General features: G+C 43.7%; 1 protein-coding gene across 1 annotated transcript in view; it reads left to right on the top strand.

Moving 5' to 3' along the window:
• mtap (methylthioadenosine phosphorylase) overlaps positions 1-20,558 on the top strand; it is a 229,590-nt gene that overhangs the window by 159,609 nt on the left and 49,423 nt on the right. The window contains exons 5-6 of the mRNA XM_068030256.1: positions 4,596-4,698; positions 8,417-8,656. Coding sequence (XP_067886357.1) covers positions 4,596-4,698; positions 8,417-8,656 — 343 coding nt within the window. The remainder of the gene's footprint in view (positions 1-4,595; positions 4,699-8,416; positions 8,657-20,558) is intronic.

Below are 20,558 nucleotides of genomic sequence, written 5' to 3'. Positions count from 1 at the left end.
GGTAACACGGCTAGAGAAGGAGGCTTTTCATCCAACATCTCAGAAGCCATCACCATTGTCCCAGGGCAGGGCAAGCAACCAGCACAGCCAAGCAACTCATCAGGACATTGTTAGCCACCAGGACATAGATTTCATTCAATCGACTGGCTATTAACATGTCAGCTATCTAAGGAGTTTCGTCTTAAGTTAATCTCACTAATTTATATCAGTCGTAGATTCTGATTTGATCTATAATTTGATGATCAACGATCCAGTTAATGCTGAATTACTGTGATACCATTGAACTACCTTCATAACTGGAAGGAGCAGTAGCGTTGAAATGCAGAGTGAATGTTTTCATGGTTGTAGACCATCAGAATTTTGTATTGCATGGACATAAGATGTGCTGCAGATGGTAGCAATAGAGAACATAAATATTCTAACCTACTTCCCTGTTTATTGCTTTGAACTGGAAGTGATCTGTTAAGAGTTGGTGGAAGATACATGCAGTACACTTGCAGGATGCTGGGTAGGGAACAGTGAATTATCTCCTTTTAGATCCCATCAACAAGGATTGTCACTTGAGTTATCAAAGTCTTCCCAGCAATAGGATAATCTACAGTTACCCACTGAGTATTTTAGATTATGAATATTACTCCATGAATTTAAATATTTCAAATGGCAGGTTTAGTTTTAAGACAGTCATAGGGTGCTCTCCCTGGCACAAGAGCTGACTCTCTTCTCCCTTTAACAATTGAAAATTTAAATGGAAACATTTAGCTTACAATGTTTAAAATTGGTTATAAAGCTTGAAGGAAAGAAAGCGTTATACCTTTATAGTGCCTTATCAAGCCTTTCAGAAAAATCCCAGAATGTTTCACATAAAATGAATTTGTATGAAATGCAATGACTGTATTACATTGGGCTGCATTTCACGAGCACATATGCGGGATTTACTCTGTGGAGCTGCCGTGATATTAAACACAGCGACTCATTTACATGGCTGGGGCAGACTGCCTTCCCCCCCACCCCCTCCACCAATGACGTGGAGGGGACGGGCGCAGTGGCGTCCGGCGCCATTGCTCAGGCATCAACGCCATTTTTAAAGGGCTTCAAGCCCTTACATGTAATTTGAATTTTTAAAGAAATAGATACGTAGGCTTTATTTGCAAAAAAAAAGAAAAAAATTTCAAGCCACCCCCTCCCACCCACCCGCATGACCAAACAATTCATTCCTTGTCCTCCCCCTGGCCCTCCCACTTACCTTTTGCAGCTGACCTTCCTCCCCCTCCCCCAAGGTCACAAACTTTAATTTTGATCGCTTCCCACCACCCCCTCTTGACCAATTAAAATAGTTTGACCCCGCTCCCCCACCTCCCACACTGAGAAACTTAACTGCTCCCCCTCCTCACCAGTGTTCTGCCTTACAACACTGGTTGGAGATCCGACGGCGAGGGAGTGCCAGCCGCCGACTGCAATACTGGAGTGGGGCAGCCGGCGGTACCAGGTAGTTCATTAATTAATTCATTTACATTTATTAACATATTTAAATGGCCATCCCGTCGTCGTGCGGCAGGTGGGTGTCTGCCACGAGGCCTAGCTGCCAATATAGGGCTGGGCCTTCCTGGCATCGAGGCCCGTGGCGGGCCTCTCCCGGGGGCATTATTGAGCCTTCCCCTGCCACGGTCCCCGACATCGGGGGGTTGGTTAAATTTAGCCCATTTTGTGCATAGCAAGATTCCCGAAGCAGCAGTAACTTTGGCTGAGGGAGGAATGTTGTGCAGGACAGCAGATCATTCTACTTTTCTTTAACCATTCCCATGGGCTCTCATATATCAAAATAGGTAGGGAGGATCTTAGTTTAACCTCTCATTCAAAGGATTGCACTAGTTACCATAATTCCATAAGTTTCAAGGTACTTGTGAATAAGGATAAGAGTAGTCCTCGGGTGAAGGTGCTAAATTGGGGGAAGGCTAATTATAACAATATTAGGCAGGAACTGAAGAATTTAGATTGGGGGTGGCTGTTTGAGGGTAAATCAACATCTGACATGTGGGAGTCTTTCAAACATCAGTTGATTAGAATCCAGGACCGGCATCTTCCTGTGAGGAAGAAGGATAAGTTTGACAAGTTTCAGGAACCTTGGATAACGAGGGATATTGTGAGCCTAGTCAAAAAGAAAAAGGAAGCATTCGTAAGGGCTGGAAGGCTAGGAACAGACGAATCCCTTGAGGAATATAAAGAAAGTAGGAAAGAACTTAAGCAAGGAGTCAGGAGGGCTAAAAGGGGTCATGAAAAGTCATTGGCAAACAGGATTAAGGAGAATCCCAAGGCTTTTTATACGTATATAAAGAGCAAGAGGGTAGCCAGGGAAAGGGTTGGCCCACTCAAGGACAGAGGAGGGAATCTATGTGTGGAGCCAGAGGAAATGGACGAGGTACTAAATGAGTACTTTGCATCAGTATTCACCAAAGAGAAGGACTTGGTGGATGATGAGTCTAGGGAAGGGAGTGTAGATAGTCTCGGTCATGTCGTTATCAAAAAGGAGGAAGTGTTGAGTGTCTTGCAAAGCATTAAGGTAGCTAAGTCCCCAGGGCCTGATGGGATCTACCCCAGAATACTGAGGGAGGCAAGGGAAGAAATTGCTGGGGCCTTGACAGAAATCTTTGCATCCTCATTGGCTACAGGTGAGGTCCCAGCGGATTGGGGAATAGCCAATGTTGTTCCTTTGTTTAAGAAGGGTAGCAAGGATAATCCAGGAAATTATAGGCTGGTGAGCCTTACGTCAGTGGTAGGGAAATTATTGGAGAGGATTCTTCGGGACAGGATTTACTCCCATTTGGAAACAAATGAACTTATTAGCGAGAGGCAGCATGGTTTTGTGAAGGGGAGGTCATGTCTCACTAACTTGATTGAGTTTTTTGAAGAAGTGACAAAGATGATTGATGAAGGAAGGGCAGTGAATGTTGACGAAATGGACTTCAGTAAAGCCTTTGACAAGGTCCTTCGTGGCAGACTGGTACAAAAGGTGAAGTCACATGGGATCAGAGATGAGCTGGCAAGATAGATACAGAACTGGCTCTGTCATAGAAAACAGAGGGTAGCAGTGGAAGGGTGCTTTTCTGAATGGAAGGCTGTGACTAGTGGTGTTCCGCAGGGATCAGTGCTGGGACCTTTGCTGTTTGTAGTATATATAAATGATTTGGAGGAAAATGTAGCTGGCCTGATTAGTAAGTTTGCGGACGACACAAAGGTTGGTGGAGTTGCGGATAGTGATGAGGATTGTCAGAGGATACATCAGGATATAGATCGGTTGGAGACTTGGGCGGAGAAATGGAAGATGGAGTTTAATCCGGACAAATGTGAGGTAATGCATTTTGGAAGATCTAATACAGGTGGGAAGTATACAGTAAATGGCAGAACCCTTAGGAGTATTGACAGGCAGAGAGATCTGGGCGTACAGGTCCACAGGTCACAAAGTGGCAACGCAGGTGGATAAGGTAGTCAAGAAGGCATACAGCATGCTTGCCTTCATCGGTCAGGGCATAGAGTATAAAAATTGGCAAGTCATGCTGCAGCTGTACAGAACTTTAGTTGGGCCACACTTAGAATATTGCATGCAATTCTGGTCGCCACACTACCAGAAGGACGTGGAGGCTTTGGAGAGGGTACAGAAGAGGTTTACCAGGATGTTGCCTGGTCTGGAGGGTATTAGCTATGAGGAGAGGTTGGATAAACTTGGATTGTTTTCACTGGAACGACGGAGGTGGAGGGGCGACATGATAGAGGTTTACAAAGTTATGAGTGGCATAGAACATAGAACATTACAGCGCAGTACAGGCCCTTCAGCCCTCGATGTTGCGCCGACATGTGAAACCATCTGACCTACACTATTCCATTTTCATCCATATGTCTATCCAATGACCACTTCAATGCCCTTAAAGTTGGCGAGCCTACTACTGTTGCAGGCAGGGCGTTCCACGCCCCTACTACTCTCTGTGAGAGCATGGACAGAGTGGATAGTCAGAAGCTTTTTCCCAGGGTGGAAGAGTCAGTCACTAGTGGGCATAGGTTTAAGGTGCGAAGGGCAAAGTTTAGAGGGGATGTGCGAGGCAAGTTCTTTACACAGATGGTGGTGAGTGCCTGGAACTTGCTGCTGGGGGAGGTGGTGGAAGCAGGTACGATAGCAACGTTTAAAAGGCATCTTGACAAATACATGAATAGGATGGGAATAGAGGGATATGGTCCCCGGAAGTGCAGAAGGTTTTAGTTTAGACAGGCATCAAGATCGGCGCAGGCTTGGAGGGCCGAATGGCCTGTTCCTGTGCTGCATTGTTCTTTGTTCTTACCATGGAGCACCTGACTACAGAGGAAATTAGTATGGTGCAGTAAGAGAGCAGATAAACTGCAATGATGTTCCCTGATTTCTTTTGCCATCATTTTTATGGACACGATATCACAAGATGGAAGTGGATAAATTCATAAATTGTTTTTCTCAGAATACTTGTTCAGTTTGAAACTTAGTTATTATTGTGTTCAATTTTCCGACAATCAATAACATAGGTACTCAGTCCAACTCAATAAGAGTTAAATCATTTTGTTTTAATCAATCACAGAACGACAAAGAGGCATCAGACCTTCTATGATGGGAGTCCAACCAGCCCAGTAGGTGTTTGTCACATTGCAATGGCTGACCCATTCTGCAGGAAAACCAGAGAGGTGAGTGCTATATCATGCATTAGGACAAGCTAATATCTCACTGACTTGAAGCACAGATGACTAAGAAATTTGAAAGTGCGGTATCATCCTTATTCCACAGAATCTGCTGACTAAGCAAAATAGGCAAACCTACCGATCCAAAATGCAGGCAGGCTCACTTTATTTTTTTAGGAAGACTTCAAAGTATAGATTCTGGTAGAACCTGTTTAAGCTCATCAAACTTAAATGGGGTTATGGATATGATAGTGTAGTATTATGTTACTGGACTAGTAATCCAGAGGCTGGATGAATAATCCAAAGAATCTTGAGTTCAGATCCCCCCATGACAATTTGAGTATTGAAAAATCTAGAATAAAAAGCTGGTATCAATAAAAATGATCAAATAGGCATCATTTAGGGAAGGAAACATGCCATCCTTAACTCGTCTGGGCCTATATGTGACTCCAGTGTCATACAAACGTGTCTGACTCTTAACTGCCTCTGAAGTGGAATAGTAAACCATTCACTTATAGCAAACAGTTATTGCAGTGGTTCAAGAAAACCCACCACCTTCTCATAGCAGCTGAGGATGGGCAATAAATGTCAGTCTTGCCAACAACGTCTACATCCAGAGAATAAGTTCAAAGAAACATTCAAGAATGCCACTAGAGGTTTCTTCAGTTTAATTTACAGGGAAGAACTTGGTTTGTCTTCCAAAAACCTCAAATACCCTGTATGTTTTGTCCATTGATTTACCAGAAATGAGGAGAGGAGCTATTGAAATGTATGAGATGTATGAGTTTTTAGTGAAAGATGCCTCCCAGTGACTGCGTAAACTTAGGGCCAAGTTTATTGTCCATTCAAAGTCAACTGGTAGAAACTGCACTTAAAATTTTTCAGAAATGAAGGAGCTGTATGTTTTGTTACCTAATATATTTGTCATCGCTCTGAGTTCTGATATTTAAGTTTTAAAAACATTCTGCCTTTCTGAAGGGCTTTTTGAGTATAATTGTTGGTGAATGGGTGATTAAATTACAGCTGACTGATATTAATTATTTGTCTGATACTCATGTTTATACATGTTTGTAGCCTACCAGAAAGTGTGCTCTTGGTTACATAAAGCTTGGGGTGTGTGCAGACCAACTAGTGGGTGTGCTGGGAATCTTCCAGCTGAAATCACTGAACATAAATTAGTTTGTCTATTTTAATGTTTTTTTAAGACCTTGCAACCTAAGTCTGCTCCTTCATTTGCAAGTTATGTGAATTCAGTTCTGAACATTCGCTACAATGAAAAGAAAGACAAATGTTGGAAATCTGGAATAAATATAGAAAATATTGGAAATGCACAGTAGGTCAACTAGAATCTAAAGAAAAGCAACAAGTTAACATTCTGGGTGTATCTTTTTATTGTAATTAACAATACTGGTTTCTGATGAAGTGTATACACCTGAAATATTAACATGGTTTTTTTGCCTTAATAGATGCTGATTGATTTTCCATGTACTTTTACCATTTTCTATTTCCATCTCAATACACAACACCATTGCTGTTTAGAAGGATCCAATGCCTCTATATCTACAGGGGGCTGTGTACTATAGGAACATAGGAACAAGATATGTACGAGAAAAACAGATGGTGAAGGATAGAACTGGAGCCAATCTTTACAAACTTTTATAAGCATTTACCTACAGGGATACACATTACAAACATTCACTTCATAACCCAACAACCACAGTTTCAATCTTTTCCTATTTATAGGAGCACAAGTGAATCCCAGTTTATACCCACATCTGTATACAACCAATATGCAATTAACACAGGAGTGGGCCATTTAGCCCCTCAAGCCTGTTCTGCACCATTCAATGAGATTGTGGCTAAATCCGTATACCCGCCTTTGTCGCATATCCCTTAATAGGGCTGGTACTAACAGTGTAAGGACCTTTTCAGTGACCAGACTTATGTTCCTGTAATGCTATTCAATCTCGCCAGCTAGAAGAGGAACATTTGAACCTTGTGGAGTCTCATTCAAAAAAGAACAAAGAAAATTACAGCACAGGAACAGGCCCTTCGGCCCTCCAAGCCTGCACCAATCCAGATCCTCTATCTAAACCTGTCGCCTATTTTCTAAGGGTCTGTATCTCTTTGCTTTCTGCCCATTCATGTATCTGTCTAGATACATCTTAAAATACGCTATCGTGCCCGCGTCTACCACCTCCGCTGGCAATGCGTTCCAGGCACCCACCACCCTCTGCGTAAAGAACTTTCCACGCATATCCCCCCTAAACTTTTCCCCTCTCACTTTGAACTCATGACCCCTAGTAATTGAATCCCCCACTCTGGGGAAAAAGCTTCTTGCTATCCACCCTGTCTGTACCTCTCATGATTTTGTACACCTCAATCAGGTCCCCCCTCAACCTCCGTCTTTCTAATGAAAATAATCCTAATCTACTCAACCTCTCTTCATAGCTAGCGCCCTCCATACCAGGCAACATCCTGGTGAACCTCCTCTGCACCCTCTCCAAAGCCTACGGTTAAAAAGTTGTTCTAGAGGTTTTTAAAATAGAAATTAAAAAAAAATCCTTTTCTATTCTTCTCTTTTTTTGCTCTCTTTTCATCTAATCTTTCCCCTATTTCTTGCTTTTTTCTGCACCTGATTTGACACTAATTCAGCCTATTTCCTTCTCTTTTCCTACATTACAACAGTAACTACACTTAAAAAGTGCTTCATTGGCTGTAAGGCACTTTGAGCAATCTGTTCATTGTGAAAAGCACTATATAAACACAAGTCCTTTTTTTTTCTATTGTTGCTGTTTCTTTCGCAATCCTTAACTCTCTTTGGTTAAGGAGATAGACTGTTCATAGTTCATCAAGGTTCCAGATGTCCATTGCCCTCAACACGTCATTATCAGCTCACAGTTTCTGCAATTTGTGGCAGAAAAATATGTTGAGCTGAAGGATGCAGGAAAAATATCGTAACAGAGCCCCCTTTCCAGCAGTTTTGTGCCATTATTTTCATTTACTGACATTCACATGCCAGACTGAGGGGTCAACCTTGAACCCATAGAGAGAGAGACAGGGTAGCTGCAATATACAACACCTTGTGATAAAGGACTTGAACTTATGTAATGAATTTTGTGGGCCAATTTGTACACCGCAAAGTCCAATGACCAGCAATGTGGTGTTAGTGTGGGATGAATGTTGGCCAGGCGAAGAGAAGAACTACTTACGCTTTGATAAAATGTCAGGGGATCTTTTTGCCTCTTGTTCTCCCTTAAATACTCAAGTATGCACATTTGAACCTGCGGAGTCATTGTTTCAGCATTGGACCTGCAACATGGGTGTGTTGGCGATGGAACTGAGCCAGGGTTAATCTGTTGAAGTTGGTCTGCGTAAAAGGCAGTATTTCAAATGCTGGGGGAAGTAGAACAGCTTCAATTATCATCACAGTTATTCAGCTGTTCTCCTTTGCACAGTGTTCTTCTGACAAAAGCAACACATCTTGGGTCCAGTGTGCTTGTCACAACTTCAACTGCACCCACTTGCATATATAATGTTGATGCAGAGACCTGTTAAAAATGGAACCCTGTGTTTGTTCATAAGAATGCATTTGTATCGACTGGTTTATTTAGGCCATTGCATCGAGCTTCCGTTGAATTTTTAAAATGTGCTCCTTTTATCAGTATTGTTGCTGAGTGATGATCCCCAACTATCTTATTGCTTTTATCTATTTGAATTTAAGGTGTTGATAGATGTTGTAAAGAAACTGGGAATTAGACACCATGCAGAAGGGACGATGGTTACAATTGAAGGACCCCGTTTCTCCTCTCGGGCTGAGAGCCTAATGTTTCGTCAGTGGCATGGCGATGTCATTAACATGACCACCGTACCAGAGGTGGTACTGGCTAAAGAAGCAGGCATTTGTTATGCTAGCATTGCCATGGCAACCGACTATGACTGCTGGAAGGAGCATGAAGAGGCGGTGAGACAATCTACTGCTGTCACTTTTTTAAGTTATTCTTTAATGAGCACATGAATAAAGATAATGTGTTACATAGTCACCTTGTTACAAACAGTGATGAGGACAAATATAACAGGTGAGTTATGTCAGTAATAACTTGTTTTTCTGGGAATTGCTTAAAATACTTTTCTATTTTACATCCCTGAATTTTATAATAAGGTGACTTCATCTGAAGCTCCTCCTACGTTCCAGAATCTCAGCCTGATGCACGGCTTCCAGATTCTGTTCAGATAAATGTCTTTAGATCTAAATATCTACATGCTCATAGAGTCATAATGGCACAGAAGGAGGCCATTAGGCTCATCAAGTTGATGCCGGCTCTCTGTAGAGAAATCCAATCGGCCCTATTTCCCCTCGTATGTTGCCAAAGGATAAATGTTTGTTCCTATATTTTTTTTTCCTTCATACCAGCAAAAGCGAAGTGCAACCAAAAAAAGTGAGGTAATATTGTAAAGACATGCTGTTTTAGGTGAGGATGTGGACAGCAGCATAAAACTGTAACACTTTGAGACGTTAACATCATGTAAATATTACTTCTATCTTGAATCTTGATGCTCCAGAATGCAGTATTAACATAGAAACATAGAAAATGGGAGCAGGAGTAGGCCCTTCGACCCTTCCAGCCTGCTCCACCATTCATTATGATCATGGCTGATCATCCAACTCAGTAACCTGTTCCCGCTTTCTCCCCATATCCTTTGATCCCTTTTGCCCCAAGAGCTGTATCTAACTCCTTCTTGAAATCATACAATGGTTTGGCCTCAACTGCTTTCTGTGGTAGCGAATTCCACAGGCTCACCACTCTCTGGGTGAAGTAATTTCTCCTCATCTCAGTCCAGAAAGGTTTACCCCGTATCCTTAGACTATGACCCCTGGTTCTGGACTCCCCCACCATCGGGAACATCCTTCCTGCATCTACCCTGTCAAGACCTGTTAGAATTTTATGGGTTTCGATAAGATCCCCCCCTCACTCTTCTGAACTCCAGCGAATATAATCCTAACCGACTCAATCTCTCCTCATACGTCAGTCCCGCCATCCCAGGAATCAGTCTGGTAAACCTTCACTGCGCTCCCTCTATAGCAAGAACATCCTTCCTCAGAGAAGGAGACCAAAACTGCACACAATATTCCAGGTGTGGCCTCACCAAGGCCCTGTATAATTGCAGCAAGACATCCCTGCTCCTGTACTCGAATCCTTTCGCTATGAAGGCCAACATACCATTTGCCTTTTTTACAGCTTGTTGCACCTGCATGCTAACCTTCAGCGACTGGTGTACAAGAACACCCAGGTCTCGTTGCATATTCCCCTCTCTGTTTATAGCCGTTCAGATAATAATCTGCCTTCCTGTTTTTGCTACCAAAGTGGATAACCTCATATTTAACCACATTATACAATTTATTTTGAGGCCTTGCCCCTCTTTTACTGAAGGTGCTAAATCTTACTGAGATAATGCTTGTACCAACATCCCACTGATGCCTCAGGATATTCTTTATGTTGATAGTAAATTTTGGTTATTCAACTGTACTGGGCATCACAACAGATCCTATATCTGTCCTTACCGGAAATCTGCAAATGTGCACTTTCCAGAACGCGTGACTGAGAAACAATGGGCAGCTGTAATTCTGGCTGTTCTATTTTCCCCAATCCTATAGACTTTCTATTATACACCAACAGCTTCCTGATTCGAGATCAGCAAATTCAGTTCATCCTGGGAAATAAACTGGAACCTTTGGATCTGTTTGGCTTAACGCTAAGTCACAGAGGGAGCTGTGCATTTTCATTATTTTGCTGGCAGATGTTAGGATAAACAATAATAGGTCATTTTGTTCCAACTTTGTACGACATAATTAGACTGGGAAGTGAAAATCTGCGAACATACGAATTATCAGAAGTCGGCCACTTGGTCCCTCAAACCTGCTCTGCCATTCAATGAGATCATGGCTGTGGCTGATCTGATTGTAACTTCGATTCCACATTCCTGCCTACCCCCAATAACCTTTCACTCCTTTGCTTATCAAGAATCTATCTACCTCTGCCTTAAAAATAACCTGACACAGTCATACTCACGGAATCATACATTACAATGTCCCAGACGCTGCCATCACCATCCCTGGGTATGTCCTGCCACATCGGCAGGACAGACCCAACAGAGGTGGCAGCACTGTGGTATACAGTCGGGAGGGAGTTGCCCTGGGAGTCCTCAACATTGACTCCGGACCCCATGAAGTCTCATGATATCAGATCAAACATCGGTAAGGAAACCTCCTGCTGATTACGACCTACCGCCCTCCCTCAGCTGAGGAATCAGTACTCCTCCATGTTGAACACCACTTGAAGGAAGCACTGAGGGTGGCAAGGTTGCAGAATGTACTCTGGGTGGGGGACATCAATGTCCATCACCAAGAGTGGTTCGGTAGCACCACTACTGATCGAGCTGACCAAGTCCTAAAGGACATAGCTGCCAGACTGGGTATGCAGCAGATGGTGAGGGAAAAACCTACTTGACCTTGTCCTCATCAATCTGCCTGCCGCAGGTGCATCTGTCAATGACAGTATTGGTAGGAGTGACCACCTCACAGTCCTTGTGGAGACGAAGTTCCGCCTTCACGTTGAGGATACCCTCCATCGTGTTGTGTGGCACTACCACCGTGCTAAATGGGATAGATTTCGAACAGATCTAGCAATGCAAAACTGGGCATCCATGAGGCGCTGTGGGCTATCAGTAGCAGCAGAATTGTACTCAACCACAATCTGTAACCTCGTGGCCCGGCATATTCCCCACTCTACCATTACCATCAAGCCAGGAGACTGACTCTGGTTCAATGAATAGTGCAGGAGGAGCAGCACCAGGCATGCCTCAAAATGAGGTGTCAACCTGGTGAAGCTACAACACATATTTACCTGCGTGCCAAACTGCATAAGCAGCATGTGATAGACATAGCTAAGCGATTCCATAACCAACGGATCAGATCTAAGCTCTGCAGTCCTGCCACATCCAGCCGTGAATGGTGGTGGACAATTAAACAACTAACTGGAGGAGGTGGCTCCACAAATATCCCCATCCTCAATGATGGGGGAGTCCAGCACATCAGTGCGAAAGATAAGGCTGAAACACTTGCAACAATCTTCAGCCAGAAGTGCCGAGTTGTTGATCCATCTCAGCCTCCTCCTGATGTCCCCAGCATCACAGATATCAGACTTCAGCCAATTCGATTCACACCGCGTGATATCAAGGAATGACTGAAGGCACTGGATACTGCAAAAGCTATGGGCCCTGACAATATTCCGGCAATAGTACAGAAGACCTGTCTCCAGAACTTGCCACACCCCTAGCCAAGCTGTTCCAGTACAGCTACAACACTAGCATCTACCCGGCAATGGGGAAAATTGCCCAGGTACGTCCTGTACACAAAAAGCAGGACAGGTCCAACCTGGCCAATTACTGCCCTATCAGTCTACTCTCAATTATCAATAAAGCGATGAAAGGTGTCATCGACCGTGTTATCTAGCGGCACTTGCTTAGTAATAACTTGCTCAGTAATGCTCAATTTGGGTTCTGCCAGGGCCACTTGGCTCCTAACCTCATTATGGCCTTGGTTCAAACATGAACAAAAGAGCTGAACGCAAGAGATGAGGTGAGAGTGACTGCCCTTGACATCAAGGCAGCATTTAACTGAGTATGGCATCAAGGAGCCCTAGCAAAACTGAGGTCAATGGGAATTAGGGGGAAAACTCTTTGCTGGTTGGAGTCATACCTAGCATAAAGGAAGATGGTTGTGGTCGTTGGAGGTCAATCATCTGAGCTCCAGGACATCACTGCAGGAGTTCCTCAGGGTAGTGTCGTAGGCCCAATCATCTTCAGTTGCTTCATCAATGACCTCCCTTCAATCATAAGGTCAAAAATGGGGATGTTCGCTGATGATTGCACAATGTTCAGCACCATTCGCGACTCCTCAGATACTGAAGCAGTCCGTGTAGAAATGCAGCAAGACCTGGACAATATCCAAGCTTGGGATGATGAGTCGCAAGTAACATTTGCGCCACACAAGTGCCAGGCAATGACCATCTCCAACAAGAGAGAATCTAACCATCTCCCCTTGACATTCAATGGCATTGCCATGACTGAATCCCCCACCATCAACATCGTGGGAATTACCATTGACCAGAAACTGAACTGGAGTAGCCATATAAATACCGTGGCCACAAGAGCAGGTCAAAGGCTAGGAACCCTGTGGCGAGTAACTCACCACCTCACTCCCCAAAGCCTGTCCACCATTTACAAGGCACAAATCAGGACTGTGATGGAATACACTCCACTTGCCTGGATGTGGGCAGCTCCAACAACACTCAAGAAGCTCGACACCATCCATAATAGGAGCAGGAGTAGGCCATTCGGCCATTCCTGCTGCTCCACCATTCAAAAAAGATCATAGCTGATCATCTAATTCAGTACCCTGTTCCCGCTTTCTCCCCATAATCCCTTGATACCTTTGGCATCCAGGACAAAGCAGCCCGCTTCATTGGCACCCCATCTGCAAACATTCACTCCCTCCAACGCCGATACACAGTGGCAACAGTGTGTACCATCTCCAAGATGCACTGCAGCAATGCACCAAGGCTCCTTAGACAGCACCTTCCAAACCCGCGACCTCTACCGACTAGAAGGACATGGGCAGCAAATGCATGGGAACACCACCAAGTTCCCCTCCAAGTCACACACCGTCCTGACTTGGAACTGTATCGCCATTCTTTCACTGTCGCTGGGTCAAAATCCTGGAACTCCCTTCCTCACAGCACTGTGGGTGTACCTACCCCAAATGGACTGCAGCAGTTCAAGAAGACAGCTCACCTCCACCTTCTCGAGGGCAATTGGGGATGGGTAATAAATGCTGGCATAGCCTGTGATGCCTACATCCCATGAATGAAATTTTAAAAAAATTTAAAGACTCTGCTTCCACTGCCCTTTAAGGAAGAGAGTTGGAAAAACACACGACCCTCTGAGAAAAAATTTCTCCTCATCTCTATCTTAAATGGGCGATCCAAATTTTCATATAGTGACCCCTTGTTCTAGATTCTCCCACAAGGGGAAACATCCTTTCCATAACCACCCTGTCAAGAACCATCAGGATCTTATATGTTTCAATCAAGTTGCCTCTTACTCTTCTAAATTCCAGCAGATACAAGCCTAGCTTGTCCAATCTTTCCTCATAAGACAACCCACCTATTCTAGGTAATAGTCTAGTGAACCTTCTCTGAACTGCTTCCAATGCATTTACATCCTTCCTTAAATAAGGAGACCAATAGTGTAACAGTACACCAGATGTAGTCCAATGCCCTGTATAACAGAGGCATAACCTCCCTACTTTTGTATTCAATTCCCCTTGCAATAAATGATAACATTCTATTAGCTTTCCTAATTACTTGCTAAAAATGCATATTTACCTTTTGCAATTCATGCACCAGGACACCCAGATCCCTCTGCAATCTCTCACCATTTAGATAATATGCTTCTTTTTTATTCTTCCTGTCAAATGGAAAAGTTCACATTTTCCCAAATTTATATTCCATTTGCCAGATCTTTTCCCACTCATTTAACCTATCTATGTCCCTTTGTAGCTCCCTTACGTCCTCTTCGCAACTTACTTTCCTACGTATCGTTGTGTCATCAAATTTAGCAATAATACCTTTGGTACCTTCATCGAGGTCATTTATATAAATTGTAAAAGGTTGAGGCCCCAACACTGATCCCTGCAGCACACACTCGTTACATCTTGCCAACCGGAAAATGACACATTTATGCCTACTCTCTGTTTCCTGTTAGCTAGCCCATCTTCTAAACATGCCGATATGTTGCTCCCTACACAGTGAGCTTTTATTTTCTGCAATAACCTTTGATGTGGCACCTTTTCAAATGCCTTCTAGAAATCTAAGTCCAGTGCATCCACCGGTTTCCCTTTATCCACAGCACATGGTACTTCTTCAAAGAACTCCAATAAGTTGGTTAAACATGATTTCCCTTTCACAGGACCATGTTGACTCTGCCTGATTATCTTGAATTTTCCTAAGTGCCCTACTATAACGTCTTTAATAATAGCTTCTAACATTTTCCCTAAGACCGATGTTAAGCTAACTGGCTGTAGTTTCCTGCTTCCGGTCTCCCTCCCTTTTTGAATAAAGGAGTTACGTTATGGAGTTTTTTTTTTCTATCTAGAAGTGGAATTTAGTAGCTACCCTATATTAATCAATAAATACTCCCTGCTAAGCATTTTGTGACTTGAGTGCTTATTATTCAGTTGATTTACATTAGTTAGAAGCATCAGCAGTACCAGCCTTCTGTTAAGGAAGTCTGATAACTAAAAAGAGACTAAAAACCATTTGCCTTTGCTCCATGAGCTTCTGGTCAGTTATTCTCTGTGACCCTCTGTCCTATCAACACCTTCCCTTTTGTTATCTCTTGCCCCACCCCTGCTTTATTTGCTTCAAACCTATTACATTTCTAACATTTGCCAGTTCTGATGAAGGGTCACTGACCTGAAATGTTAACTCTGCTTCTCTCTCCACAGATGCTGCCGGACCTGCTGAGTATTTCCAGCATTTCTTGTTTATATATTATATATATTATTAATAACTAAAAAGGGACATGTGTAATATGAGCATCTTAATACAATAAACATCTTTGATCAGGGATATTAACACTAACTAGGAACTGCCAGTGAAGGCATTTACACTAACCTGGTATGGCTCATCGGGACATTTACACTAGCCTATAACCACCAGCAGATATATTTATACCAACCAGGTACTGCTAGCAAGTGTAATTACTTTAAGTCATCTGCGCATGCGCAAAGCGGTCCTGGTAAGCCGGACCGCAACGCATGCGCAGGGGGCATGAGACCGTCTGCGCATGTGCGCACCGCGGCGCATCCTGATGACGTGTGCGATGACGTAGCATTGTCATGAATTACTTTGTTACTTTAATGGATACTGTCACCCGTGATATTTACCTTAACCTGGTCCAGCTAACAGAGTTGTTTACACTAATGAGTACTACCAGTGGGTATATTTACACTAACCAGGAACAGCCATAAGAGTTAGTTACACTAATCGGATACAACCAGGGGATAGTTACACTAACTGGGGATTAGGAATATTTACACTTAAATTCCCATCACGAATGTTTACCATACTAGCTTGGATAATTATAGTAACTGGGTGTTGCCAGTGGAAATAGTTATACTAACTGGTTACTAATTACAGCATTTTACCAGTGGGATTTTTTTTACACTAGCTGGTTACTGATTACAGGATTGTCTTATACTAACTAGTTACTACTCAAGACATTTTCTTTTCCAGTACTTCTGGATTGTCACGAATACATGGTATTAAATTGACATTTATGCTCACAGCGGCGCAGTGGTTAGCACCGCAGCCTCACAGCTCCAGGGACCCGGGTTCGATTCTGGGTACTGCCTGTGCGGAGTTTGCAAGTTCTTCCTGTGACCGTGTGGGTTTACGCCGGGTGCTCCGGTTTCCTCCCACCGCCAAAGACTTGCAGGTGATGGGTAAATTGGCCCTAGTGTAGGTAGGTGGTAGGGAATATGGGATTACTATAGGGTTAGTATAAATGGGTGGTTCTTGGTCGGCACAGACTCGGTGGGCCGAAGGGCCTGTTTCAGTGCTGTGTCTGTAAATAAAATAAATAAGACTACAGCTATTTGCAGTGATCAACTTACTCCGGTATAGTAACATAAAAGCAAGATACTGCAGATGCTGGAAATCTGTAATAAAACCAGAAGATTCCGAAAATACTCAGCAAGTCTGGCAGCATCTGTGGAGAGAGAAACAGAGTTAACATTTCAGATCAGTGACTTTTCATCAAAAAGTTCTGAAGAAAGGTGACTAATCTGAAACGTTAACTCTGCTTCTCTTTTCACAGATGCTGTCAGACCTGCTGAGTATTTCCAGCACTTTATGTTTTTATTTACTCCAGTTTAGTTTTTGTCACAGTCATTATTGTACTGAATGTTCTGTGTTCCTGCGAATTACCTTTCACTGCCCTGCTGCAGTATTGTCTCAATCTTTACAAAGTGGGAGTATGTAATGTTCTGATGCTTTCGGCAAGGCAAAGACATCGATGAAGACATTCTGCGCAATATACTGTCATTCTTCAGTGCTGTGATGGCACTTGGCTTCTATTGCTGAATACAGTACAAAGTGACATCCGATGCTGAGCAAGTTTTTAAAAAAACTTTTTCACAGTTGCCACATAAATAATTACTTAATCTATTTGACCTGTAACATCTTTTATAGACAGTTCCTACGGTTGATAGGTCATGTTGTAGTTAGGATGTAAGGCAGTTAAGTCAGATTGGTGCAATAAACTTAAAAGGCCAGGAGGGGGAGTGCTGAATGAGTATAAATGAAGTGGGTGCCAGTGCAGACCAGTGGGAACTGGCTGTCCAAAGAACACATGCAGCCTGGCAAGCAAGTGAAAACTCAAAGATTTTGGAATAAAGTACTGCTGTTGTTACTATCCTGTGTGAGTCTATTCCAATACAATGTGGTTAAGAGTAGCAGATAGTGAAGGGGACTGTCAGAGAATACAGCAGAATATAGATAGATTGGAAAGTTGGGCAGAGAAATGGCAGATGGAGTTCAATCAGGGCAAATGCGAGGTGATGCATTTTGGAAGATCCAATTCAAGAGTGGACTATACAATAAATGGAAAAGTCCTGGGGAAAATTGATGTGCAGAGAGATTTGGGTATTCAGGTCCATGGTTCCCTGAAGGTGGCAACGCAGGTCAATAGAGTGGTCAAGAAGGCATACGGCATGCTTTCCTTCATCGGACGGGGTATTGAGTACAAGAGTTGGCAGGTCATGTTACAGTTGTATAAGACTTTGGTTCGGCCACATTTGGAATACTGCGTGCAGTTCTGGTCGCCACATTACCAAAAGGATGTGGATGCTTTGGAGAGGGTGCAGAGGAGGTTCACCAGGGTGTTGCCTGGTATGGAGGGCGCTAGCTATGAAGAGAGGTTGAGTAGATTAGGATTATTTTCATTAGAAAGACGGAGGTTGAGAGGGGACCTTATTGAGGTGTACAAAATCATGAGAGGTATAGACAGGTTGGATAGCAAGAAGCTTTTTCCCCAGAGTGGGGGATTCAATTACTAGGGGTCACGAGTTCAAAGTGAGAGGGGAAAAGTTTAGGGGGGATATGCGTGGAAAGTTCTTTACGCAGAGGGTGGTGGGTGCCTGGAATGCATTGCCAGCGGAGGTGGTAGACGTGGGCACGATAGCGTCTTTTCAGATGTATCTAGACAGATACATGAGTGGGCAGGAAGCAAAGAGATACAGACCCTTAGAAAATAGGCGACAGGTTTAGATAGAGGATCTGGATCGGCGCAGGCTTGGAGGGCCGAAGGGCCTGTTCCTGTGCTATAATTTTCTTTGTTCTTTGTTCATTCAGCAGTTTTGGGAAACTGAAAAGTTAAAGACAGGATGGAAAATAAATGAAGCCAGTTAGGGTAGATAGTGGAGATTGTGTATTTTTTCCATAGGAGCCCCAGATAAATTCAATCTCCTTAAGACAGATGAATGGTCAACATGTTGGTCTGCAGATATAACAGAGACATGAGCCTCTGCTAGTTCCCGTTTTTCTGTGTTGAATTGTTTTCATACAGCAGGTGTATTATCTTCACTAATTTTAGTGATAAAGGTAGCGGTGATTATGGCTGGGATTTCACGAGGAGGCGGTGGCCCCGCCCACTGGCTGAGAATTTGTGGGAGAGCCCACCTCCCCCATGCCTGGAAGCCACAATGCTATTTTGTGTGGCCCAGGCCCTTAAATGGAAGAAGTTGGGCCCCCCCCCACCCCCCCCAACCCCTCTGAGGCAAGATGTCCTGCCTCTAAGTGGTGCTGGCCAATCCAAGGTCCCAGCAGTGCCATTGGGAGTGATGTCACTACTGGGACTCCACCCAGCAAGAAGAAGAATGATGGACATCGCCCTTCAAAGAGGTAAGTGGGGATCGCAGCTCACCGGGGATAATCAGCTAGTCCCTGGCGAGGGGTAGTGGTGGGTTGGAGAGCAAGGCAAGGGGGTTAATTTTAGCGGGGGTGGCCCATGTTGCCGAGGGGACCCTTTGTGGGGTACAGGATGCCCGATCAGGAGGGCTCCCTCAGCCCACAAGGAGACCGCCAGGTATTACTAGATGGCCTCCTCAGGTGGTGAAGTGGCCATCCGTCGCTGGTAAAATACCAGCAGCGGACGGAAGAGGCCCTTAATTGGCCACTTAAGGGCCTCAATTAGCCTAAAGGCAGGAGGGCTGATTGCCATTTTCCCCACCACTGGTGAAGTAGCAGCAGGAGCAGGTAGGCAACATGCATGACACCCCCCTGTCTACCACTCAATCTAACGCCCTACCCCACCTCCTAGCCTACTCCCAAGGGGTGTGAAATTCCGGCCGATGAAGCTACTCTGTACTTGCATCTGTATCTAACCAAAATGTACTAACAGAGACTAAAATTTAACTAAAAATGACCTTGATTCCACTCTGACACATTGAGATATTTTGTCTGCAGGATATTTCAATAAAGGGAACATTGTGTTCCAAATCTTTTTTATTTGTTCTCTGCTAATGGGTGACGTAGGCAAAGCTGCATTTATTGCTTATCCCTATTTGCTCGGTGAAGGGGGTAGTGGGTCTGTTCAGTGAGCCACTGTAATCCATATGGAGATTGTGATCCAACAATGATGCTAGATAGAGTGTTCCTGGATTCTGATCCAATGACAATGATGGGACAGCTGTATATGTCCAAGTTGGATGATGTGTGACTTGGAGGAGAACTTGGAGCAGATGATGTTCCTGTGACACTTCCACTGTCATCCTTCTAATGGTAGATTTCACAAAGGAGGAAGATGCTGTCAAAGAAAACTTGGTGAGTTGGTGCAGGCTTCCTGTGGATTGTGGATATTGTAACAACAGTTTGCAGTGGTGGAGGGAGTAGATGTAGAATTCAGTGGTGGAGGTACTAACCAATGAACTGTTCTCTCCAGGATAGTGTCACTTCTCTTTGGTTATAAATTCATCATGGGCAATAGCATAAAGCAGTCGATGTTGAATTGACCCCATCTGATTTTCTTGCCATTAACTTGATGGGAAGCATTCTTCTGCATCAGCACTAATAACCCAATATAATAAAGCAGGGCACAATAATAATAACTGAGGGGATTAATTGCCTCAGTATAGTATGTTATCCCACTGGTTCGCATGTTTCTTTTCAATTCCTATTTACTTGTGTTAACACCTCGATTAACTTATTTATTTGAATTGGTTTAATAATTGAGTTGCAAAGTGGAAACTGGAATCTGATAGGAACATGTTAACCAGTGTTCTAAAAATAGTCCACACACTCATTTGTGTGACATCGTGCATACTGATATGAAATTGATTTAAGTCCAGTTTTTTTTATTGTTCGTTCTCAGGAAAATCCCCACCCACTCCTTTTATACACAGCTGTTTCCACGACAGTCAACACCTGATTAATGAAAGGTTTTGTAACATTAAAAGGAATAAAGCTATTCCGAGTACTTTGGGGTAAATATTTTAAATTAACTCTTCAGGATTACCATTCTTTTCAAGATTGAGGAATTATGGGGCAGCTTACAGAAGAACGATGATGGGTATGCAAAACAAAATGATGGATGCACTGGGAAGCCTGCCAGGAAAGCCTGCGGTCAATGTCACGAGCTTGGCTCAGGGTAGTGCTTGGAGCCCATTCTCTCCAGCGTGGAAGTGGTGACCAACTCCATTACCACACTTGTGTATCCAACCATGATGCAGCATCTGTTGGCCAATG

Source organism: Heterodontus francisci, chromosome 4 (genome assembly GCF_036365525.1).
Source record: "Heterodontus francisci isolate sHetFra1 chromosome 4, sHetFra1.hap1, whole genome shotgun sequence".
NCBI lineage: Eukaryota > Metazoa > Chordata > Chondrichthyes > Heterodontiformes > Heterodontidae > Heterodontus > Heterodontus francisci.
This window is presented reverse-complemented; position numbering and strand designations above follow the sequence as displayed.